Source organism: Paramisgurnus dabryanus, chromosome 2 (assembly GCF_030506205.2).
Source record: "Paramisgurnus dabryanus chromosome 2, PD_genome_1.1, whole genome shotgun sequence".
Taxonomy (NCBI): Eukaryota; Metazoa; Chordata; class Actinopteri; order Cypriniformes; family Cobitidae; genus Paramisgurnus; species Paramisgurnus dabryanus.
In genome coordinates this window covers 52,134,114-52,161,421 of record NC_133338.1, presented here as the reverse complement: position 1 = coordinate 52,161,421, position 27,308 = coordinate 52,134,114, and the positions used below count along the sequence as shown (strand labels likewise).

At 35.7% G+C, this 27,308-nt stretch overlaps 1 protein-coding gene across 1 annotated transcript in view; it reads left to right on the top strand.

The window, feature by feature from the left end:
• Window positions 1-27,308, top strand: part of adamts7 (a disintegrin-like and metallopeptidase (reprolysin type) with thrombospondin type 1 motif, 7) — a 72,265-nt gene that overhangs the window by 21,355 nt on the left and 23,602 nt on the right. Inside the window, exons 9-16 of the mRNA XM_065261628.1 lie at window positions 383-527; window positions 5,937-6,029; window positions 6,112-6,257; window positions 8,053-8,222; window positions 8,314-8,447; window positions 11,956-12,076; window positions 12,168-12,412; window positions 17,876-18,023. Coding sequence (XP_065117700.1) covers window positions 383-527; window positions 5,937-6,029; window positions 6,112-6,257; window positions 8,053-8,222; window positions 8,314-8,447; window positions 11,956-12,076; window positions 12,168-12,412; window positions 17,876-18,023 — 1,202 coding nt within the window. The remainder of the gene's footprint in view (window positions 1-382; window positions 528-5,936; window positions 6,030-6,111; window positions 6,258-8,052; window positions 8,223-8,313; window positions 8,448-11,955; window positions 12,077-12,167; window positions 12,413-17,875; window positions 18,024-27,308) is intronic.

The following is a 27,308-nucleotide window of genomic DNA, read 5'->3' as shown; positions in this document are numbered from 1 at the left end:
AGGAGGCTGCTCAGGTTGCAGCAACAGTACAATTTGTCCAGTTAAAAGTTGTTCTATCACTGAAATTATTTTAGAGACATTATTTAAAGGTAAAAAAACTACATAGTGTTGCTTTAAAGTTAAAAGTGAATAAAAACACTTCATCTGATATTTCTTGTGCTCAGAGCAAACATCATTATGAAATGTAATCATGTTTTAAAGGCCAAAAACTTAAATATTTTCAGATCAGCTTTTATAATTTTGTCCACCAGTGTATATAAAATTATGATGATGTTGCAACTAAAAAGCCATGCAAACCAAATTATAAGCCACACAAATCCCAGAAGCCTTTTCCTGAGTATTTTTTCTTACGTGTGGTGTGTTTTTGTCATGTTCTCTACAGTCGTGGTTGGGGTTGGTGTTTGGATGACCCTCCTGTGAGGAATGAGCTGGAAATGCAGTCTGCTCCCCCCGGTGTGCTGTACAGCGCTACCCACCAGTGCAAACTCCAGTACGGCTCTGCTTCAGTGCTCTGTGACGAAATGGATGTAAGATATCACCTCGCACCCACAGGTTTTGCCATTTAAAATTTTAACGACCAACATCACTGAGAACAAATAGGTTAAAAATTTGCAGACAGACGTCTTAACAGATGTGTTTATGAATAACAGATGGAGCGAGACCATTTTAACCAAACACATTTACTGGGAACTGTATAAATTTATAACAAAACCTAATGAAAATATAATCAATGGTTTATAATAAAAGCAGTGCTGGCGCCAGCCTAGCGCTGATGAGGGGGTGGCTGAAATACAGAGGGGGGCGATCGCATATAATTCTCCCAGCTAGAAAATACATATAGGTTTGGTACTTTCCTTAAGTTTAACACGTTCGATAATACAACCACAACAACTGCAGCCATAGCGAGCAACGAACAGAGCTCTGAACAATCTCACTATATACAAGAACAAAAAAACACATACCCACATATTATAAGCACAACACTGCTTATTTGGAGCTCGGACCCAAAGGTGATGACAGTTGCTGTATTTCCTTTCTTTTTAACTCTTAAGCCGCCATTGGCGAGATATCTCGTCAACTACGAAAAAGCACTTCCCTGCAAATGACAAGTATTTCTGGCTTTCCGCAATACCGCTATTATCCACCATGTGGCACTCTTTCGCAACTTATTAAATCACGAAGTATTCCCCTAGGGCAAGCAGCTGCATGTCTGTGTATGTTTTGAAGATCGCTCTAAATTAATTTTTCTGGAAGACATCAAACTTTTGTGAAAATCATGAAAAAATGCTGACGCTGGCTGACAACTTTAAAAAAAAAACGCTGGCGGCGAAAGAGTTAATCCATTTTCAAATGTCCATGGTGAAATTAGTTAATGCCATAAAAACCTTGAAATTACGGAATGTTGGTTGCCTTCATGATTGCTTTCCGTATTGCAAGACATTTTACCTAATGTTAGTTTAGTCAAGCGACCAATCAAAATTCGACCTTGCCTCGCAGACCGTTTTTTTTATGAAAATATTGCTATTTAAGCTTATTATTCACTATTTGAAGATAATACACTAGGAAAATTAGATTTTTAAATAGCACATTTTATTATTAATATCCCATTCAACATTAACGGTGATCTAAGGGGGCAGAATAGTGCTAGTGAGGCCCCCTCATGCCCCTCCGTGGCGCCAGCCCTGAATCAAAGTCGGGTTCCTCCATGTAGGACATTAATGGACTTGAGCGGTAGTGTTGCATCTCTGTGTTGTCCCCTGGAAAAATTAAGTGATTTTTGTTCTTTTTTTTGTCTGATCGCTTATTTTGGCTTGCTAGCGCTTGTGCTCGCCATAGCACAGTAAATTTTGACCACCCACCAACAGCAGCTGTCAATTTTTATATCTGAGCTGCACTCCACATTATGTCATTTAGGGAATACTAAGTTTTTGAGGAAAACATTCCAGGATTTTTCTCCATATAATTGACTTTAATGGACCTCGACGGTTTACAGTTTCTATTTTTTTATCATTTCACTAGATAAGACACATATGTCTCGAATGGGATCGTTTAGAGCCCTTTGAAGCTAAGAGTGGATCTTATTTTAAGGATAGTTTTATATTGTATGCATGTTTAAGTCAAATTAACAAAACAAGTACTTGCACTTAAAAACTGAGGATGCTTATGATGAACCATGTCACAAATTTTAAGCATGTTTTGTCAAACAAGGTTGCTAGCTTTTTTGATGAGATCTGGCAACATTGCTGATTCAAGTCAGTGTAAATAGTTGATAAACTGAACCAGGTTACAGTATGTCAGGTAAACCATGCTGGTTAAAATAAAACATCACTGTTTTTCAATATTTTACTATGTTCTTCCCTCAACTAAGAAGAATTAATACACACCCATTTTTATTCAATGCGTGCACTTCATCTTTGTACAGCGTGTCCAAGGGGAAGTCATGAGTGATGATGTTATTGCGCGCCAAGGTTGAAGTGCTGCAAACTAAGTGCTCTTCCGCAATACAATATAGTTCTCATTCTTTATTCGTTTAAAAAAATCACCACGTTTATTTTGTGCCACCATACTTACTCATGTAATTACTCATGAAAGAGTCTTTAAATAGGAAAACATGGAAGTGTTTGGTGGCTTCTTAATTCATCCCTGTTTGGATCCTAATGAATGAATGGTGCTTGGCTAAATGGATGTGCTGTACAACGATTAAGTGCATGCATTGAGTAAAGAGAGGTATGTATTAATTTGTCTAAGTTGAGGGAAGGACATAATTAAATATTGAAAAACAGTGGTGTTTTCCTTTTAAAGCTACTCGATCACTAAAGACCAGCAATAAGTAATTTTGCATACAGTACTTGACCAGCTAATACCTATTTGCTGGCAAGCGTGTATCATTCATTTTACAGTAATATTTTTTATTAGATATTTCATTATCCACACATTACTTTAGCTTTTATTCAATGCTGATAACTGCTTATAATCCAGACAAAGAGCATTAATGAGATTGGATAATTGGAATTCTTGCCTTGAGCTAGACAGGATAGAAATCTTTACAGGATAAATGATTCGAGATGGCTCTTTAGCCCTTGATCATTTTCTGTAATGGAATTTGACAGAGTTTAAGTAGCAACACAAGTGAGCGGTTGAAACTAATTGAGCAATTTGTTTCAATTGCTTCTGCAGCAAAAGCAAAGACGGCAGGAGAAAGACAGCTGAGGTGTCTTATATACATCTGATACACTGCAAAAAATGATTTTCAAGAAAAATATTCTTAGTATTTTTAACTTGTTTTCAGTAAAAATATAAAAAAAATTCTTGAATGAAGATGCTTTTTCTTGATGAGCAAAACGACCCAAGAAAATAAGTCTAGTTTTTAGACCAAAATATCAAATTTAAGTGATTTTGTGCATAAACAAGCAAAAAAATCTGCCAATGGGGTAAGCAAATTTTCTTGATTTTTTTCTTTTTATTTAGTGTTTAAGAAAAATGTTCAAGATTTTTTTGCTTACCCCATTGGCAGATTTTTTTGCTTGTCTTATGCACAAAATCACTTAAATGTGATATTTATGGTCTAAAAACTAGACTTATTTTCTTGGGTCGTTTTGCTCATCAAGAAAATACATCTTAATTTAAGAATTTTTTTAGATATTTTTACTGAAAACAATACAAAAATACTAAGAATTATTTTTCTTGAAAATAATTTTTTGCAGTGCATGTTCACGTTCTTCACTGCAAAAAATGACTTTCTTACTTAGTATTTTTGTCCTATTTTCATTAGAAATATCTGAAAATTCCTAAATCAAGATTTATTTTCTTGAAAAGCAAAATGACCTAAGAAAATAAGTCTAGTTTTTAGACAAAAAAATATAAAATTTAAGTGTATTTGTGCTTTAAACAAGCAAAATTATCTGCCAATGGGTCGAAAAAATTTAGCTTAATTTAAGCATTTAAAAAAACAACAACTTGTTTTTAGATTTTATTTTCTTTATTAGCAGATATTTTTGCTTTGTTTTAAGTTTAAATTGACTTAAATTGTATATTTTTTGTCTAAAATCTAGACTTATTTTCTTAGGTAATTTTGCTCATCAAGAAAATGAATTTTGATTAAAGAATTTTTTGATATTTGTACTGAAAACAAGACAAAAATACTAAGTATGAAAGTTATTTTTTTCAGTGCATCTTCTTGATGGTCTGGTTAGCTGAGAAAATCTTGCTGGTTAAACTAGTTAAGAAGCCTGTTAGAGACCAGCATGCCAACAACAGAGGTCTTCAAACAGAGAGGTTTAAATTTCATGCCTGAGTTTGATCTCATTAGGAAAATTTTCCCATATAACTGTAATGCCGCAGAGATTGGAAGTCCCCAAAAGCCAGATCTCTCTTGCTAAATGTTTCATTCTGTAAATATCACAGAGTTCGAAAAGTGTACATATGTGAAAGTGCAGAGAAAAACAAAGCAAATGGTATTAAAAATTCTGAAATCAAGATGCTTTTCTTTGATGAGAAAATGACCTAAGAAAATAAGTCTAGATTTAAGACCAAAAAAGGTCAAATTTAAATGTATTTCTGATTAAAACAAGCAAAAAAGCATTGTAATGCCAACATTACAGGCTTTTTACTTTTATTTTGCGAAAACAGAAAATACAATCTTCTGGTTCAAATATCTGTGCCGTTTGGTTTTGGCAACTTTTAATAGGATGTTTGCTGGAAACCATACACACTGGCTTTCCCATTAAAAAAGGAAAATCTTTTTTGCATCTGATTCATAACATAACTGTTTATGTCTTAATGGGAACAAAATCAAACTAGGTGTATTGTATGTTCCAGTTTATATATAGCTTTTGTAACGTGTAGAAAAACTAACTTTGGTGTAGCTCAATTAGTTGAGCATTGCATAAGCAGCACAAAGGTCATGGGTTTAATTCCCAATGTACACTGCAAAAATGATTTTCAAGAAAAAAATTCTTAGTGTTTTTGTCTCGTTTTAGTAAAAATATCAAATTCTTAAATTAAGATGTATTTTCTTGATAAGCAAAACGACCCAAGAAAATAAGTATATCAAATTTAAGTGATTTTGTGCATAAAACTAAAAACAAGCAAAAAATCTGCCAATGGGGCTAGCAAAAAATCTTGAACATTTTTCTTAAACACTAAATTCAAGAAAAATTCAAGACAAATTTGCTTACCCCATTGGCAGATTTTTTTGCTTGTTTTATGCACAAAATCATTTAAATTTGATGTTTTTGGTCTTAAAACTAGACTTATTTTCTTGGGCGTTTTGCTCATCAAGAAAATACATCTTAATTTAAGAATTTTTAGATATTTTTACTAAAAACAAGACAAAAATACTAAGAATTTTTTTTCTTGAAAATCATTTTTTGCAGTGTACAGTATACTTTGAATTCATGTTAATTGCTTTGGATTAAAGCATCTGCCAAATGCACGAATGCAAATGTAAATAAATGTCTTGCTGCTAAATAAAGACGCTCCTAACCTTTATTTATCAAGTCACTACAGATAAAACAGCCAGTCCGCCTTAGTTTGCAAAATAAAAAATATGGGGATTGGGGAAAAGGGCATCAGTTTGCAGAATCGTTGTTTTTGATGTCAGCGTGCATCTTGTGATGTCCTCTGTGCTGCCCACAGCGGCTTTTGACAGATATTGTGCATCTTTCAATTACTGGACAAATGTCACAGACAAACCACCAAGAGTCGAACCTTTGATCGACAGGCTCAGATAAACCGAGTTTCAGTTTTCTTATCAGGTCTGTTACTGTTCATGAAATAACAGCAGAGGAAATTGCAGAAATCATTGACTCAACCTTCACCTTTTCCCAGTTCATCAAATGTGTTCACAACCATTTTCAATTGATTTTAAGGACCTAAACTCCAGACTATTTCTCTGCCCTTGCTTGCATACTACATTTGTTTTTTCCTAATTTCAGAATATCTGCAGTACTCTTTGGTGTACGGTTGCTTCCACCTGTCATTCAAGACTGGACGGTGCTGTGGATGGTACCAAGTGTGGTCAGGGCAAGGCAAGTAAGGCATACAGTTATTTTTTTTCCTATAACCCAAGTAAACTGAAAAACCCAACCCTTTCTTGTGTTTTCCCATCAGTGGTGTTTCGATGGGGAGTGTGTGCCAATGGGTTCCCAGCCCACGAGTGTGAACGGAGGCTGGGCTTCGTGGAGCGAGTGGTCCGGGTGCACGAGGACGTGCGGAGCAGGGGTTCAGAGCGCCCAGAGGGACTGCGTTAACCCTGTGTGAGTTTCCTTTCTTGACTTCAGTTCTCATTTCCAGAAAAAAATACAACAGATTTCACATTACTATACTGCACTAATCGTGAGAATGGCTATTTTTGTCACACACTGTTTAGATGAAGGATCACATGTTTATGTTTAATAAAGTGCAGTTATTACTGTTTTGTGGAAATCTTAACATTCATTTTGAATAGTATAGTATCCTTAGTTGCCTTTAATGTGTCACTACGGCTCTGAAAATGTGTTACAAAATTATTGATGTTGAGAGTTAAAGGTCTCGCATTTGGTAAGCATGTGCGACATCTGCGTCCTATTTCAAAAGCATATTTCTAAGATGGAGAAAAGTTTCTGTTACCAATAACCTTATTTTTTCCAAACAATATTTTTTTTTCTTTGCAAAACTATATTTTCTAATCCCAGTTTAATTCGCCAATCCAGTGGCTTATCATGCATTAATGAGATAAAAATTTGCAAATAAATAAATAAGGGATCTAGTGCCACACCCCCTGATACTACACTCACCTAAAGGATTATTAGGAACACCATACTAAAACTGTGTTTGACCCCCTTTCGCCTTCAGAACTGCCTGGTGCTGAAAGCATTCTTTAGAAATGTTGGTCCATATTGATAGGATAGCATCTTGCAATTGATGGAGATTTCTGGGATGCACATCCAGGGCACGAAGCTCCCGTTCCACCACATCCTAAAGATGCTCTATTGGGTTGAGATCTGGTGACTGTGGGGGCCATGTTAGTACAGTGAACTCATTGTCATGTTCAAGAAACCAGTTTGAAATGATTCGAGCTTTGTGACATGGTGCATTATCCTGCTGGAAGTTGCCATCAGAGGATGGTCAGAAACAATGCTCAGGTAGGGCGTGGCATTTAAACGATGCCCAATTGGCACTAAGGGGCTTAAAGTGTGCCAAGAAAACATCCCCCACACCATTACACCACCACCACCAGCCTGCACAGTGGTGACAAGGCATGATGGATCCATGTTCTCATTCTGTTTACACCAAATTCTGACTCTACCATCTAAATGTCTCAACAGAAATCCAGACTCATCAGACCAGGCAACATTTTTCCAGTCTTCAAATATCCAATTTTTGTGAGCTCTTGCAAATTTTAGCCTCTTCTTCCTATTTGTAGTGGAGATGAGTGGTCCCCGGTGGGGTCTTCTGCTGTTATAGCCCATCCGCCTCAAGGTTGTGCGTGTTGTGGCTTCACAAATGCTTTGCTGCATACCTCGGTTGTAACGAGTGGTTATTTCAGTCAAAGTTGCTCTTCTATCAGCTTGAATCAGTCGGCCCATTCTCTTCTGACCTCTAGCATCAACAAGGCATTTTCGCCCGCAGGACTGCCTCATACTGGATGTTTTTCCCTTTCCACACCATTCTTTGTAAACCCTAGAAATTGTTGTGCGTGAAAATCCCAGTAACTGGACCGCCTGGCACCAACAACCATGCCACGCTCAAAATTGCTTAGATCACCTTTCTTTCCCATTCTGACATTCAGTTTGGAGTTCAGGAGATTGTCTTGACCAGGATCACACCCCTAAATGCATTGAAACAACTGCCATGTGATTGGTTGATTAGATAATTGCATTAATAAGAAATTGAACAGATGTTCCTAATAATCCTTAAGGTGAGTGTATTTTGTATCTGTGATCTCACAAGCTGACCTTAGGACAATCTTACTAAAGAAAATAAAGCCCAACACTAGTTTGTCTTGCTTTAATTTTGTTTTATTCGTGTTTATGCCTTAAAACTTGAATTTTGAATAACATTGTGTTTTAGACCCAAACATGGAGGTAAATATTGTCTTGGGGAGCGCCGCAGGTATCGCACCTGTCACCACGACCCTTGCCCTCCGGACCAGCCCAGTTTCAGAAACATCCAGTGCAGCCGCTTCAACGTGGTCCCGTACAAGGGAAAGTTTTATAAATGGACAAATGTGAATAACAGAAGTGAGCATCATGTAAACACATTCAATCTAGACAGTTTGTGTGGTGCGACAGATGATTCGGAGTGATTTTTGCATTTATGTGTTTTTTCCAGTTAATCCGTGTGAGCTGCACTGTAGACCCATGAATGAACATTTCGCAGAGCGGATGCTGGACTCGGTCATCGATGGCACAAGATGCTACGAGGGCAGCCACAGTCGTGACATCTGCATCAACGGTATCTGCAAGGTCGGTGGCTTTCAGTTTCATCTAGGTGACACTGTTTGTGAAGACCTATCTAAAATAATTTGTGTGATTTACATTCAGTGAAAATATAACCTTGAAATCTTGACTAAGAGATTATAATATAAGTGAAATCAAACTTTGATGAGACTTCCACGTTAATTTCACAGACAGGGTCACATTCGTAATGCACCATTCACAGTACAAGATGTTTTAAAGCATAAATCTCACACTGTGCCTGTAAATTTCTGTGTCCGTTTAGTTAATTAGGGAGAAATTTTAATTCACACCCATATGTGAAAAATCTTTCCCATGAGGCTTTGCTCCAAGACACAAACAGGATTTATCTAGTCATCGACAGCAATTAGAATTGTGTGTTTGTGCCAAAAACAGAAAAGCATCATCAAGTTTTAATTATATTTTCTAGGCATTCTCCAATTCTGCTTGATTGTTTATTACTGATGTATTTTAATTCATAGAGAAGTCTAGATTAACAGGCACATAGCTGCATAACTTTAACTCTTGCGCCAGGCCCAAATCAATAAGGGGTTGGTCTGAAGTAGGTTCATTATTCATAGATGTGGTTTGGGCGTAACCTCAAATAAACCAATCAGAACGTCATCCAACATTCCCTTTAAACGCAAGTGCACAAGTTCCATGGTGGGTTGCTATTATTACATCGCTGCGTCCACCCTCACCGCTGAAAGTGTTAAAGGCGGTTTAGGGGCTTTGTAATCGGACCCAAGAAACGCAAGCAGTCCAAACCCAAAGTGCACTTACAAATCCAGTTCACATACATTAAGGTTTCTTATGAAAACATCTTAATTATTATTTACATAAAATTAACATAATACAGCCACACAACAAACTTATGAAAATATTTTAATTGTTATTTGCATGAGAATTTTTTAACGCAGCCACACAATAAAGAAAAACTATCACCACAATGCTCACCACTATGATTTCCCTTATCTCATGTGTTAATATTTTTTATTGTAACAATTTATGATTTGCAAAAATAACTGTTGCATCTGTGTAGATTAGAAAAGCAAAGTGTGTGCACGTTGTGAACGCTATACATTATGGTCAAGCATGCGCCCTTAAAATAGCATAATGAACAACACGCAACGCACCACTGACTTTAGACTAGTTTTTTTTGGTCAGTGGCGCAATTGTTTTTTGAAACTGGAAAATAGCATCAGGGATGGTTTGCGCCGGAACACGCCTCTTTTTTTGCGCTGAACCGCCCAGGGAGCGCAAGTTCATTCCCTAGTTTGCCGACGTGCGTCTGTGGATGGAAAAACCCGCTGTGCGCCGGTGCAAAATACGAATGATACATGCGTCACTGACAAAGTCAATTGCGATGGGTGCAAGATAGGGCCCTATATATTTAATCTCCTAAGACCTGGTTTGTTCACATACGTGGACATCACATTGTTTGTTGTTTGCACCATAATATTTAATTCTGTGTTACTGGAACCTGTTGTACATAAACGTGGATACTTACACTGCTTCATGTTCAAAGAAAAATATTTGGTTATTATATTTATTGGTTCTTCCTAACCCCAAATAGCAGGAAGAAATCTGAAAAAAGAAAAACCAAAGCCTGGGTCTTATGAGGTTAAAGGAATGGTTCACCCAAAAATAAAAATGATTTTATAATTTACTCACTGTAATGTAAGTGTATGTGACGTTCTTTCTTCAGCCAAACACATTTCTAGTTATATTAAATAATATCCTGATTCTTCCTAGCTTTGTAATGCAGTTTTTTAAGCTCATTTCACTGCAAAAAATTATTTTCAAGAAAAAATATTCTTAGTATTTTTGTCTTGTTTTCAGTAAAAATATCTAAAAATTCTTAAATTAAGATGCTTTTTCTTGATGAGCAAAACGACCCAAGAAAATAAGTTATATAAAATTGTTCAAGATTTTTTTGCTTACCCCACTGGCAGATTTTTTTTGCTTGTTTTATGCACAAAATCACTTAAATTTGATATTTTTGGTCTAAAAACTAGACTTATTTTCTTGGGTCGTTTTGCTCATCAAGAAAAAGCATCTTTATTTAAGAATTTTTTAGATATTTTTACTGAAAACAAGACAAAAAATACTAAGATTTTTTTTCTTGAAAAGAATTTTTTGCAGTGTTATCATTAAAAAGATATCCATACGACTCGAGTGAGTTAATGTAAAGCCCTTTTCACACAGAGATTACGAAAAAAAATACACCGAAAATGCATCTCTTTACGGGAGCCATCACAAAACATTTACGGGATGTGTTTGTGTTCACACAGAAGCCTCTCTGACAAATGGTTTTACTACACTAAACATGTTTTTTTTTTACATTTCACAAGACTTTTTTAAGATGTCAAATAAATCTTTGGTGTCCCCAGAGTGCAATTTTTAGCTCGAAATACCATATAGATCATTTATTATAGCAAGTTTAATTTGTCACTTTGTAGGTGTGTGCAAAAATGTGCAGTTTTGGGTGTGTCATTTAACATGCAAATGAGTTGATCTCTGTACTACATGGCAGTGGTGTGGTTGGATTAAGGGGCGGTATTATCCCCTTCTGACATCACAAGGGGATACAAATTTCAATTACCTATTTTTTCACATGCTGGTGGAGAATGGTTTACCAAAACTAAGCTTCTTGGTTGATCTTTTTCACATTTTCTAGGTTAATAAAAGCACTGGTGACCCAATTATACCACTTAAACATGGAAAAAGTCAGATTGGCGGGCTGCTGGCGATCACATGTTCTGACATATCTCGTGGCTTGTCGTCACGTCCAGTAATGAGACACCCGAGAAACAAAACTGGGCACCATTAACTCTTTCACCGCCATTGACGAGATATCTCGTCAGTTAAGAGAAAACGCTTCCCCGCCAATGACGAGATTTTCCGTCTTTCCGCAATACCGCTATTATCCACCAGGTGGCGCCCTTCCGCAACTTTTTAAACCCGGAAGTATTGCCCTATGGCAAGCGGCTGCATGTCCGTGTCTGTTTTAAAGATCGCTCTGAATGGGATCTCTATGAAAAGTCCGTCACAAAAATTGAATTATCTCTGCTTTTTGCTCAAAATGTGGTGTTTTTGCAGAAACCTACCCATATTCAAAAGCTGATTACAAAAGAACCACTGAAGGTAGGATGAAACAGGTTTTTTTGTTTGAAAGCAGAGGGTCTGTTCTTTCATTTGGTATATTGTATGTTTAAACTTTGGTGAAAATCATGAAAAACGCTGGCGCTGGCTGGCAACTTTTAAAAAAAACGCTGGCGGTGAAAGAGTTAAATGCATTATAAAGCTAGGAATAGCCAGGATATTATTTATTGTAACTCTTAATGTGTTTGGCTAAAGAAAGAAAATCATATATATCGAGTATAATGTTAAGGTGAGTAAAACATAGACTAATTTTAATGTTGGGTAAACTATTCCTTTAAACTTAGCATTTTACGGCCCTGTGACATGTTAAATAGAAAGAAATGATTTAAAATCATACAATTTTATGTCGCAGAACCTCGGCTGTGATTATGAGATCGACTCAAATGCTGTTGAGGATCGGTGTGGCGTGTGTCATGGAAATGGTTCAACGTGTGAAACTGTGAGGAAGACTTTTGAGGACAGTGAAGGGCTTGGTATGTAAAAACTGTGTTTTGACTTCATATTACAAACTTAAGATTTTTTTTCATTTGCTCCATTTTAAGCCACGGTGCTTTGGTCTCCTAGGTTATGTAGACATAGGTGTAATTCCAGAAGGAGCACGAGACATTCGTATTGAAGAAGTCGCTGAGGCCGGGAACTTCTTGGCATTACGCAGTAATGATCCTGAGAAATATTTCCTGAATGGTGGATGGACTATCCAATGGAACGGAGAATATAAGGCTGCGGGAACAATATTCACTTACGAGAGGAATGGACAACTGGAAAATCTCTCTTCTCCAGGACCAACTATGGAGCCGGTGTGGATTCAGGTACTAACTTCTTTTGTCTTGCGTAAAGAAGGCTGTTGATTATTTGTACAGGAGAGTTGTTATATAATATATTAAATTACAAGCAATGTTTATAAGGTTTATTGTATCAAATGCAATCATAATTTAGTTTTCTGTCATTGTTTTCCACCCATTATATGACCACTAGCTATTTTTTGTTCAATTCACACATGTACTGTAAAATAAGTGTCACACTGCAAAAAATGACTTTCTTACATTTGTATTTTTGTCTTGTTTTTTGGTAAATATCTAATAAATCTTAAATTAAGATGGATTTTCTTGATGAGCAAAATGACCTAGGAAATAAACTTTAATCGAATTTGTGCCTAAAACAAGCAAAAAATCTGCAAATGGAATTAGAAAATTGTTTATGAAAAAAGTAAACTTATTTCAAGAAATTGTTTTCTTATTGCATTGGCAGATTTTTTTGCTTGTTGTAAGCACAAAGGTTTTTTTTGTCTAAAAATGTGACTTATTTACCTAGGTCATTTTGCTCATCAAGAAAATATATCTTATTTTAAGAATGTTTAGATATTTTTACTAAAACCAAGGCAAAAATAAGAAAGAAAGTCATTTTTTGCAGTGCATCTCTCATTTGAAGCTTTTTGTTGTTTAGTTTAAATAAATGGTCTTCAACAACAACAAAAAACCTTGCTCACAGTTTATGAATGGTGAATTGATGCTTGAAATTAAGAGTTTGGTTTCAAAACACAATAAATCCATTTTGACTAATTTCAGTAAAAAAAAATTTTCTATACCAAGAAAGTGACAAGATAAAAACCACACTGCAAAAAATTATTTTCAAGAAAAAAAATCTTAGTGTTTTTGTCTTGTTTTCAGTAAAAATATCTAAAAATTCTTAAATGAAGATGCTTTTTCTTGATGAGCAAAACAACCCAAGAAAATAAGTCTAGTTTTTAGACCAAAAATTTTGATTTTGTGCATAAAACAAACAAAATAATCTGCCAATGGGGTAAGCACATTTTTCTTGAATTTGTCTTGAATTTAGTCTTTAAGATACATTTTCAAGATTTTTTTGCTTACCCAATTGGCAGATTTTTTTGCTTGTTTTATGCACAAAAACCCTTAAATTATATATTTTTTTGTCTAAAAACTAGATTTATTTTCTTGAATTTTTTTTTGCAGTGCACTATTTTCTGTTAGGATGACAGCAGCAAACTTTCACATAGCATCTTTAGGTTATAATAACATAAAAAATTTGAATCCTTAATATGATTTTCAAAGATTTGTTATAAAAACTATATTATAAATTTATACGTTTTTTTTTTCAAAATGCTATAAATCTATTGAATCAATATATACTCTAAATGTGCATTCATCTTTGCCATGTTATATTCATTTAGTTGACTAGTGGTATACACTGATTTAAAAAATAAATAAACACTTGAACACTGTCATTGCTGCGGTTATACATGGGACGTCTTTCGCTGAACTTTTTTTGACCGTGTCAGCTGTAAAATGTTTTGGTCCTGCTCGATTTTCATTGACCTCGAGTAAATAATGGAATTTTTTTATAAGATCCCCTGGGGTCAATGTGTTACGATGACAGAAGCTTGATGCTGTCGTGTGAGAACAAATAACAGCCGGCATTTTCCCTTCGCTCGAGTTCCCAAGTGGCTTACGTTTCTTCCCCGCTACAGAAAACCACCACAGGTTTTGGAACCAAACTCTTCAAATATCTATTATGGTTCAGACTCAGAGACCTTAAATGTCGAACATTATAACCGATCCACCATTTGTTTACATTGTATGTAAATGTAAATGTTTGCTCCTAAATGTTGCAAGCAGCCTGTCATGAGAAAGAAAACATGGTGAATGAACCAAAAACTGCTTCAAATACTATGGTGGATAACAGTCCTATGAATAATAAACTTGAACCTTATGCGTCTTGTATCCTCATCATCAAGGGGGAAGTAAATATTTGAACAGAGAAATTGAACAATTATCTGACAGGATGGCTGAACCCTCCAGGATTTGCATATAATTCTGCTCTAGAGGAAACGGCTTTATAATCTTTAACACAAAAGATGTGTGCATCTTTAAATCCATTTTTTGTTTGTATTGTGAGGCTATTTCAGGATTAAGTGGATTTACTGATTGAATTTGTTGCATAGAAACAATTATTCTCACGTTTATTCATTAAAGGACTAAATTAGAGGACTATTTGTGTTTTTAAGTCTGTTATAGTAAAAACATGGTTTATTTGTGATAGTAGAGGAGGGATGTCTAGATAATTCACGTCATCCCACAGAGCGATCCGCATGAATCTGGCACAGAGCCGTTGTGTGGGCTGGAGAGGACGAGCGTCTACAGCAGCAGGAGACAGATAAATGAACTCTGCTTTCATATTAAAGCCCTACGGTATCTTATCCTCTGTCCCGTAGTCTTATATCCCAAGACACTTGAGTGTTTCTCACAATCTCACATTTTTCTATCCAAAGACAAAACCGTCATAATAAAAACCGTCACACAAAATTCACGATTCGGTTCGTATCTCGGTTGTAAGTCACAGTTCGGTACCGTTAGGGGGATGAAATGCAAAACATAAAATTACTTGTCATTAAAGGACAAGTTCGGTATTTTAAACTTAAAGCCCTGTTTTCAGATTGTTTATGATGAAATAGAACGGTTTTGACTGAAATTTCGACATATGCGGCTGCCCCGAGAATTTTGGGGGGTTTGTGTTTCACCTCCCACCTTTACAATGGGTTTAATGGTGCACTGGAACAATCCTTCCTAAAATGCATTAAACTTTCGTTTACAAAGACGTGAAACTCACCGAGTGGTCAGGGGCGTCACTGGTATGCTCACACAAAAATCGCTGCAAAAGACGCATTCCAACAGGTTTTATCGTAGTTTTTACCAACTCCATTGACTTGTATTAGTTGTGCTGTGAGGTACGGTATTACTCCACGCCGGGAACTTTGTTTCTATTCTTGCAATTAGCAATGGCGGATTAGCGCCACCATCTGGGCTGGAGTGTCTATTATTCAAGCTCTAAGCGGAAGAATGTACGGGTGTGAGGCGTTTGGAAAAATAGGTCCACAAGTTAACAACGAATGCTAAAACAGCTGTTGGAAAGCATCTTTTGCAGCGATTTTTGTGTGAGCATATCAGTGAACACCCCTGACCACTCGGTGAGTTTCACGTCTTTGTAAACGAAGGTTTAATGCATTTAAGAAAGGATTGTTCCAGTGCACCATTAAACCCATTGTAGAGGTGTGAGGTGAAACACAAACCCCCCAAAATTCTCGGGGCAGCCGCATAATGTCGAAATTTCAGTCAAAACCGTTCTATTTCATCATAAACAATCTGAAAACAGGGCTTTAAGTGTAAAATACCGAACTTGTCCTTTAAAGGGATAGTTTCCCCAAAAATTAAAATTCTGTCTGTTTCTCAATTACAAGAACGCAAAAAACGGACTTGCGTTCTCGTGGAGATCGGACTTGCCAGGCAACCTTGGAAGAACGAACTCAGAAGGTCGCGAAAACACAGAACGCACTTGTGAGAATTGAGATGTGTGCGATCTTCCTGTTGGTCACCTGACCTCCCCAGATTCAACATCTAAACATTCATAAAGTGACAAAAATACCATTATCTGCATTATTATATACATTATTTTATTTTTTTATTGTGACATTTTGTAATGGCAAATACGTAAATGTTTCAGATACCTTGTCAAGAAATAAAAATATAATAAAAAATAAGAAACTCAATTAAGATTAGTTGTTCAATGTCAATAAAACATACATTTAAATATCAAATTAGCAGTTTTTTATGTATTTAATACTTAAAATGTTTACAAACAAAAGTTTAACCAGCGTCTCAATTTATATAAATATATATGAACAAGCATAGTTGTGGTATTGTCGTTTAGATGGCGTTAAAAACTTGTTGTGCGTAGCAGTTGTGCGTAGCACTTCCTACCTCCGCTATTGTTTTGCCGCAATGACTTCTGGGGCGTTTCTTGATTGGTCCACTGCTCTGGTTCTACATCTGCGGTGCCTGCAAAAGTTGACATTTTTTACTTGACACAATGTCTTAAAACTCGCCGTTCATGTGTGAGATGCTACAAAAGATGCGAGACGCACACGTAACTGTGTAGCGCGTTTACATAGAAAAGCAATGGAAAAGTACACTGAAAAAATAAAAGTTGGATCAAAATTATTTCAATTGGTAATGCCTAAAATGTTTTTTTTTTTCACAATCACATTTTTGGGTTTTTAAGAAAACGATCTTCCTATTTTTATAATGTATGAATATGGGATTCACCTTCTCAAAGCCCAAAGAGGTTTGAGGTTTTAGGGTTTAACAGATTTGGTAGGGTTACCATACGTGCCATTTTCCCGGACGCATCCCGTCCAGGATTTTGTGTTCGTCTTCTGAAAGTTGTATTTGTCGACTGCATATGTCATAGAGGATTATTATTATTATTACAGAAAAGCAACCTTTACATTTTAAGGTAAGAATGAAACTACCATTGTATATCTTATGTTTTTAACTGAATGGCGTATGCGGTCAACAAATACGACTTCCGGAAGACGCACTGAAAGAATGGCACGTATGGTCACCCTAGATTTTGGCTGTTACTATAAGATATTAGCCTGGCTAACACCAGACCAGTCTCCTAGAGAATGAGACGTGGTCTGGGAACCACATGCTCATTTTCTCGTATTTGAAGCGTGGTTTATGAATGCCCAGAGCTGTTTATTGGGCGCTATGAATGTTTATCAAATGCATCTGTAAGTAGCTCATAGCCAATCGTTTCATTTATACCAGATGACGTATGTAGAGCGATAAATTCAAACGTAAACAACTTTTAAAGGTATGTGTGCACACAGCTGAAAGCAACGCAACTATTATGATATTGAAAAGCAACACAATTTAGTGACACTGTGACAATATGATATTAATAAATACCACTTACCATTTATAAGTTAATTGTACTTCGTCGACGATGATGCCTAGCAGGTTGGTCCTATAAAACTCTGTGGCTATCATGTCTTGCCATATCCAAACATCCTTCTTGGATATGAAATAGTTTAACGGCAAAAGTTGCTCTTTTTAAGATAAACTTGCGTTGAAAACTACTTATAACACTATCTAAGGCTGCATTGAAAAGTAACTTTGCGTCTGCTGCCGTGTTGGATAAATAAAACTGCTTCAGTGTGTCGCATAGGTGTGTCATTGTCTTGCTGCCCCCTCCCTGTTCTGTGATTGGTTCCCTATTTCAGCGACAAAATTGGTCCATAGTTTCCATGCTAGACTTGCAGCGTGAATAAATTTGCGTGCAAGGTAACATGGGGAAACCCAGGCTAATAAGAAATATGTTGTTCTTTAAAAATGTTATTATTCTAAGAGAACGTATTTTAGCAGCTAAGCCAGAGTGAAAAACTTGAATTAATTTTCCCAAATCTTCTCTAGTTGCTTTTTCAGGAGACGAATCCAGGGGTGAGATACGAGTATATTATAAGTAAGGATACTCTTGTGGAGTCAAATAATGGAACCCCTGGATCTTATTTCCAATGGATTTATGGTGCCTGGACCGAGTGCAGCGCTACATGTGGATCTGGTAAGGTCTGGTGGTCTTCTTCACCACTTTCAATACTACAGTCATTTCGGTTTTCTCCAGTTCATGTTTAGTTCTGTAGCACTTTTCATAATATTGCTTTGAAACTTGAATTGAAGCAAAGTCTTTAGCTATAACTTAGCTCTGACACCAGCTGCTTTTACAGATTGTGTGATTTAACAAGACACGAACTTTATAGAAAACAGATTTAGGACCAGCTGGTGATATTTACTCGCATGTAATCTGATGAAAAATGTCCAGCCCAGGCAAACTTAAATATGGCCGCTAGAAATTATTTATTAGACGGTGCAAGATCTTGGTGCTCCGGATATTCATGCATGACATGATAAAGCAACCAGCAAAAAATGACACACAGATATAGATGTTTGTTTTATATGTTTTAAAGGGCTTTGTCACATTTCTGTTTTAGCGGGGACAGAGAAATTGTAAAAAAATATTGCATATATTTTGGTTTAGCATAAATTTAAACAACGTTTATAAAGCAATTTATGTTTTTTCATCCAAGGCTCTATTGCGGCAAAGTCTATTAATCTTATACTGATTACAGCAATTCTTCTTCTGTTCTTTGTTGCTGTAAATGACAGATGTGTTTATGTTAGAGACTTTTTTTTAAACTTCAATGCATTTCAGTATTGGATGTTAAGAACCTTAAAAACAGACGGTGCTGTTTTGGATGTATTTAGAAACAATACTTGGCTGAAATGTTTATCAATATACAGTACTGTGCAAAAGTCTTAGGCCACCACCACCAGACTTGTTGTTTTAGAAGTTTTAATGCCCATCCATATTTATTTTTCAATCTTTTAATAAGATACAAACAGAAAATACAGGAAATATGTTCAAAAAATAAAAATGAAATTTTCAGGACTAAATGCCTTCTTTAGGCATCGTCAGTGTTTAGTGTGATCTCTCTTGGCACTAAACACATCTTAAGCGTTTTTTAGCAGAATGAAGTAAAAAGACTTAAAAGGATTTAATTTTATTCAGGTTTAAGAAAAAAACACAGTTTTTCAATATTTTACTATGTTTTACCTCAACATTGATCAATTAATACATAACTATCTTTTTTCAATGCGAGCACTTAATCTTTGTACAGCGCTTTGTAAATGTGTTAGCATTTAGCTTAGCCCCATTCATTCCTATGGCTCCAAACAAAAGGTTTATTTTGTGCCACATCGTGTAACTACTCATGTAACAGTCTTTAAATAGGAAAAACATGGAAATGTTTGGTGGCTTCTAAATTCATCCCTGTTTGGATCCTAAGGAATGAATGGGGCTAGGCTAAATGCTTACACATTCACAAGGCGCTGTACAAAGATTAAAAGTGCACGCATTGAAAAAAGATAAATATGTATTCTTTAGTCTAATTTGAGGTAAGAACATAGTAAAATATTGAAAATGGTGGTGTTTTCCTTTAAAGACGGGTGCAAATTTTTTTAAAAACGCTTTGGAAAAGGGAGTCGAGACGAGTACCAAAACACACTTGTAGCCAATCAGCAGTAAGGGGCATGTCTACCAACCAACATAATTGCCTTGGTTGGCTATAAGTGTGGCGGGTCTATCAAATGAAGGTCTAGATTCTATTGGGGTAGGGGCATGTTTAGGTAATTTCAGGCCTTTAGAGATTAGGCACCCCGCCTTTAAATGCTGAGGATTTGCATAAAATTCTACTCCACAGGAATTCACAGTTTAATTATTTTTAATAACAGTAAAGATAAATGTATTGTTTTATCAGTAAATCGTTCAGAGCTCAAATAAAAGTTCTTGCAGATGCTGATACTCTAAATCTTACATTAAACCATCAAATGGAGTTTGCAGCATAAAACCCAGACAGACTCTGGAGGCGTCGCATCTGAATGCCAAAGATATCACAATACTGTAGGTTTTTAAGCAACATAACAGACTTCCATTGTACTTTACATAGATTATTACTGATTGTAAAAAAAACATTGCAGTAGCCAGTGTTGAATTAAAGATGATCAACTTCATTAATTTTCCTGATCGACAATCGCAGCTTGTTAACCGAACATTAACCGTTAACTGATCAGATTTTGCATTATCAAATACATTTCCACACAACATTATATACGGTCCCTAGGTGGCACAGTGCCAGCCAATTGTTTGTGTCTAATATGGTACCTACCTGTGAGGCACTCCTAAAGGAATAGTCCATTTTCTTAAAAGAAAAAACCTCTCACCGGTTAGACCGGTAAGCACTGCATTTAAACAGTTGCGTAATTCAAAAGTGAAAGTAAAATGTGCACGTCTGCATGCGCATTTATAAGCCCTCCCACTTGGTGATACCGGGGTCACCGTGTTTGTGACGCGCCGATTAACCATTTTAAACAATAAACTGACACAAAGACATTATCTAGTATCATTCGACATACAACAACGTCGGAATGGTCCTCTTTCTCCACACTTGTAAAAACTGGGGCGTAGTTTCGCATTCGTCATCAGTGACCTCTTGACGTGATGACATATTGCGTGAGGTTGCGCTGGCTTATGACAGGACCGGAGGAAGAAGAGAAGTTGTGGTTTAAAAGTGCATATTTTTTATTTTTCTTGTCAAAAATGACAATTGTTTCGCTAGATAAGACCCTTATGCCTCGCTTGGGATCGTTTAGAGTCCTTTGAAACTCTGTTTATAAAAACTGTTAAGTGTTGAGTTAAGTGTTAAGTGTTTGGGTCCATTAAAGTCCATTAAAATGAGAAAATTTTTTCTCAAAAAACATAATTTCTTCTCGACTGAACAAAGAAAGATATCAACATTTTGGATGACATGGTGGTGAGTAAATTACCTGGATTTTTTTTTTTAGAAAATCAACTAATCCTTTAAGCATAGAAAAGCAACAAAATGTCTGTATGCACGTGTCGACACGCAATTTTTTTTCCTTTTGACTGATAATATTAATTGGTCATAAACTCTTATATTCAGTTAACGGTTAATCCGTAAATATTAACGTCCCCATTTTGAATCATTTAGAGATTTAGTCACTGAAATGATGAACTAAAAATATTAAATCTGCAAACATTTTCAAACTATTATCATTAAAAACACCTAGCAATTTAGTCTTGCATTTGAAAGTAATCAGTCTCCTATTTGATTTATTTGTGTATTAATGCTAAATGCTCAAATATAAATAGTTTTTCTTATATCACAATATTTTTGTTATTAATTTTGCCGTGTTTTTTCCATCATGTTATTTAGTCTTGCATTTATTGACATTAGACACTGCTTGTGGTGTGATCTCTTAGATAAATCTCTTAAGACTGCCAGTAGCAGCAGTCCTGCCGTGTTGGCGTGTGTCACATGATTATTTTTAGATGCAATTAACCGCCGCTCATCTTTAATTTACTGTCGTGTTCAGAAGAATAGCATCATTTAATTGCTCTGGCACAGCAGGTAAATCAATTATTCTATATCATGACAGCAGAATTAAAGTCTTGTGTTTGTCCAGATTCATCATCAAATATTGTTTAGTTCAGTCATGTATGCATGCTCAAATCAGAAATGTCCTATATTACAAAGAAATGCAGTGTGTATATGTGCGGACACAGCAGTCTAGTGTGTAATGCTCGCCTTGTGCAATTGAAGAAAAACCGCATGATTACAGCGCTATCTTGGCCTGCATCTCCATGCCTTTGGGAGAAAGATAAGATTCCTCTGTACTAAATTGCCTCCTCCCAAATTACAGATTTATTTTGCTGAATGTAAACTCTTCAAATGACATACAGTAGTTGAATTAAGCTGAAGTGCGTTCGAAGATCACATTGAAACATGTACATTTGCTTTACATTTATGCATTTGGCAGATGCTTAAGCGACTTACAGTGCATTACAAGGTACAATTTTTCTTGTTATTTATTGTGTCTATGTTTATATCAGTGTGGTTGTGACGGTGTATTCCACTTCTGCGACTTATGAATGAAACCACACAGAATGGCTCGGTTTCAAAACCTAGTAAGCTAAACACGTTTTCCTAAACAGCGTTTCAGGACATCATAGCTGATTTTGTTTAAAAATGCATAACTTTTACTACGGTTACGTCTGTCGTGCACACTACTCCAGAGTTTAAGACAATCGACAACGTATTCTTTAAACGAAGCAGACTCTGATTTAGTTTGCAAACTCTTGAGTTTGTGCTTCAGTGTAGACGGACCTAACCGATAGCCTACTTGTAAAAATGATAAAATTTTTAAAAATGCATGGGTGCCCACATTTCCTCCCTGATTGGATGTTTTGAATAATTACGTATCTTTCCCTGATTTGACCCTATCATATGACCTTTAATACAAAAAGACGACAATGACCAGCCACAGCGGCCGTGTAAAAGTACATGGAAACTTTACCACGCAAAAAACAGCTGGGTTTCCATCACCCTGATTTTATGCGCATTTTGAAGTAACGCGTAATGGAAACGCCAAATTTCGAATAAAAATCCCTTCATTCGCACAAAATATTTTTAGGCTCGAGGTGGGTTTTGACTTTTGTTTGTTGATATTTTCTGAAACGCAATGGAACAGCAGTATAGACAAGAATTTTTATTTTAAAAACACATGTGTAAGAATGAAAATGCACTGGTGTAAATGTAGCCTAACATCAGGGCCGTTTTCTAGGCATAGGCAAACTAGGCATTCGCCTATGGTGCCACCAGCTAGAAGGGGCGCCAGAAGAGCGCATATACATTTTGACTGCTGCTTCACTGATTTGAATGAATTAAAAATGAGCACTGCAACAAAATAACTCTGAATGTCACATGTTTAACACAGAATGGAAAAAAAATTCACCAACATCAGACAGAAGTTGGTATGTCTGATTTGCCCAAAACTATTGCAGTTTTTCAAGACCACAACCTGCTTTCCTCTGTTTTTAACATTTATTTTTTCATAATAATTGATATGTAATAATTGTCAAGCAATGCACTTGTGATGATTTGCCTTTAAGAAAATAAAAACATGATTAAATTATATTACAAACATACACTGTAAAAAAATTTTTGCTTCCTTAATTTTTTGTTCAATCAACTAATATTTACAAGTCATTTTAACTTACTATTATTTAATCTTGACTAGAGATGAGTCACTACAACTTATAAAATGAAGTTGACTTTTTTTACTTTTTAACTATATTCAAGAAGTCATTATAACAACTCATCTCTAGTAAAGTCTCTGTCAAAAAAATTATGACACCAAATTATTTTTACAGTGTAGTTTTATTTGAAGTAATCACAAATTTGCTACACTGTAAAAATTACTTTGCTGCCTTAAACATTTTGTTGAATCAACTTGGATTTACAAGTCATTTCAACTTACTATTATTTACCTTGACTAGAGATACGTTGTTATAACTACAGGTGAGTTATAAAATTAAGTTGACTTTTCTCAACTATAATTTATAAGTTGTGATAACTCATCTCTTTTGACATGACTTGTAAATCCAAGTTGATTCAACAAAAAATTTTAAGGTAGCAAAGTATTTTGTACAGTTTATGTTCTTCTCACCATAATAACAATGGTATTGTAATGTAATATTGCTGGTAAAATTGTATTACATTTTTGGGGGGTGCCAATAGAGGTTACGCCTAGGGTATCAAAATTGCTTGAAAGGGCCCTTCCTAACATACCTTGCTTTGGCCATAATATAAGGTGAAATTGCATATACAGGGTAAGACAATCCTAGAATACATTTACATGTACATTTATGCATTTGGCACTTTTATCCAAAGCAACTTGCAGTGCATTCAAGCTCATCATTTTTATTTAACAGTATATGTGTTTTGGGGATTAAACCCTTGACTTTCGGTTTCTAGCACTATGCCTTACCAGTTGAAGAACACTAATTTTGATTTCAAAGCAATCAACAGGAATAATGCAATGTAACATGTAATGCAACTAGTATGGTCTGTATTCACCCTGCTATATATATAAATAAAATATGCACTTTGAGTAGCATCTGAGTATAATGCTTTCAGAGAACAGTTGCAGATTGTAGTTGTGGGACTTGCCACCTTATCTCCATGTGTATCTCCTAATGGTCACAGTAATCAGTGCAGACTGACATTCGGGCCCCGGGGCTTTTTACGCCATCTGTTTGAGCCTTTATCTGATAAGACTGCTGAAACACCTGAGAGGACTGTGATGCCTCTGTGCTTTCATCTCTCTGTTGGAGACTTCAACAGTCTGTGGTTCTCAGGACAGATGAATAAAGGTCAAAAGCATCCTGAGGATGTGACGTTAGCTGTGCTGAGAGCGCAGAAGGGTTTTCTCTCTTCCCTTTAGTTCAAGAACTCAAAAAAAATAATGAAGGTGAGAGACATCAGACATTGTCAGTCTACTGCTGTTCTGATTCTTCATTTTAGGGCATTTTAGGACTTGCACTCGATTCTATCAAACCCCTGTACCAGAGGATGTGAAACAATGCGACTTAGCATATTTTTTGTTTTTTATTTTGGTATTATTATGCACAGCAGAGAGAACGTTAAGTGTTAGAGAGCACCAGATTTGAGTGAATAAAGTGAAAACGCCTGGAGAACTGGGTTTAAAAAGCCTCCAAAATGAAAACTTAATGTCTTGAATAAAATGAGTTGTATGTATGTACTACAGTATATTTTAGGTCTAAAGTGTGAGATTTTTTTTTTTGCACTTTTTTTTCAACTTCCAGAAGAGATCAGATGTGCTTCAACAGTAAACACTTTTAAATCTAGATTAAAAACACATCTGTTTAACTCTGCATTTACTGAATGAGCTGACTGCACCTTTAACTCAAGTCACTTTTACTCCTGTTTTATTCTTTTTAACATTTTAAACTGTTTTATTAAAATCACATTTATTTTCTTTAATTGTTATTTTAAATTCTCATGTATCTTTGTCTTTATTGTGATCTTATCGTGTAAATCTTATTTTTACATTTTCTTTTTCTTTTTTATATATTGTTTTCTCATTTCTGTGTAAAGCACTTTGAATGACCTCTGTGTATGAAATGTGCTATACAAATAAACTTGCCTTGCCTTGCCTTGCCTAGCTTTTTAATTTTTTGTCTATTTAATGTCCATTTACAAACTCACAACACACAGTAATGATCATTCATTGTAATTTATCTGAAAAAAAAAATCATTTTGCTAGAGATGCACCAATATATCGGCCAATAGTCTGTATGGGTCAATAAAAGCAATTTTCACACTATTGGCTATCCGCCGATATTTAAAAACAGCTGATAGTAATGGACGATATCTCCGGTCAATCAAAAGAGAACAGGAAAATGCAATGAATTTGAGCTCTGTTTATAGAAAATGTAAAAAATCACTACTTTAATGTACAATATTAAAGGTAGGGTAACAGATTTGATCCTGAAACCTTTTTAGTTATGCTGGTTAAAAGTCTCCTCACATTCTGATAGCATTCACTGTGTTAAGTTGTTTAAATGTATTTGTAAAAATTTATGTCATCTGTGAAAGGCGTAGGACCAAAAAATGTTCAACAAATCATAGATTTCGGTCCGAACGGACGTTTCCTTTTATGTCCCTCATACGTAAGCGTAATTTGAATTCCCACCGCGCAGCGAGTCCACGCAGATACCATACGTCATCGGCGCGTTCACGTGCGCTCTGTCTGTAAACAGCGAGAACACCAAACTTTTCTGCTGAATTGACAACCTACACAGGAGCAACAAAACTAAATGCATCTTTTATAACAACAACAGCAAAAACTGCCTGGATCAGCAAGAGCAAAAACCCAAATTAACATCGGTATTTTTACTGCTTTACCACGAGATGCAAACAGCTACAGGAGGCAAAGGGTCTGAAAGGGTCGTTGCACTGTTTATTTTGGTAAGGTAGGTACGCGATATGTTTGTATTGAGATGGATTCAGATATTCTACTTTGATGAAACGTTGTGTTGCTTATGAAATTTGTGTTCGTTTTCCGGATTAGCGTAACGATATAGTTACTACGTCTACACAATCGAACGTGTGCTTAAACTAATTCTGATGTAAACCAGTTGTTTATGTTGGTTTTTTTGGAAGTGTTATTCACTTTGTACTGCAAAGTTTTCTCACTAGTGAATGAGACATGAGACGTGACCGTCTGATCTGTGCGTGTTCATGTGTTTGGAAAGAGGCGTGACTTTGGATGGCGTTTTGACTTGAGGGTGGGATCGGGATTTCATTGCTAGGCGGCTACCGTTAGCATTTTTCAAAATGTGTTACCCTACCTTTAATGGTCATTATATGAATGAATAACATTCAGAAAATGTCATCTTCAGAATTTCCCTGACAACATTTTTTTTTTAAAGTTGCCAGCCAACGCCAGGATTTTTCATGATTTTCACAAAAGTTTAATGCCTTCCAGAAAATTTTCTTCTTAAAATATATAAACATACAATGTATCAAATGAAAGAACTGAGACCCTCTGCTTTCAAAATTTTTTTTATCCTACCTTCATTTTTTTTCTTTTTATCACCTTTCAAATATGGGTAGGTTTCTTTAAAAACACCAAGTTTTGAGCAAAAAGCTGAGACAATTATTTATGCAGGACTTTTGATAAAGATCAGATTCAGGGCGATCCTCAAAACTTACACGGACATACAGCGGTTTGTCCTAGGGTAATACTTCCAGGATTTATAAGTTGCGGAAAGCCAGAAAATTCTCGTCATTGGCAGGGAAACATTTTCTCTTAATTGACAAGTTAATTCGTCATTGGCAGGAAAGAGTTAATTGCAAGTTAATATAACCACCAAAATCGGCAGATATTAATTAATCAATATTGGTGGAAATGTTTTATATTCGAGCATTCGTCAATATTTTTTTGTTCTAGTTTTACCACCCAAATGAAAATGGTAAGAATATTTGAAGAGTTTCGTTGCAAAACGAGAACGCCGTTTTTAAAATTTTTGTCAAAAAATGTTTATTATTGTTTTATCATGTTATTATTTTGTTTTATGGTGCTACTTAGCTGTTTTTTTAAGTTATGAAGGTTTAAATCAAAACAAACCAACTGCAGTTGAATTGATATTAATTGGAATGCACAACCAAAAAACTAGATTTCTGAAAAATGTAAAAAAAACTGAGTTATCTCGTTTTGCAACGAAACTCTTCATTTATTATCACAGGTATATTTTCAGTAGTCTTTGACTATTGTAATTCTGTGCTGAGCTTAACTAATGATGCCAGCGATCTCATTCAGTTATTTGCAGATGATCAGACTGTAGAACCACATCATCAGTTTCTGTGTTCACATGCCAGACATCCCTGCATTCATGTGATTGCCA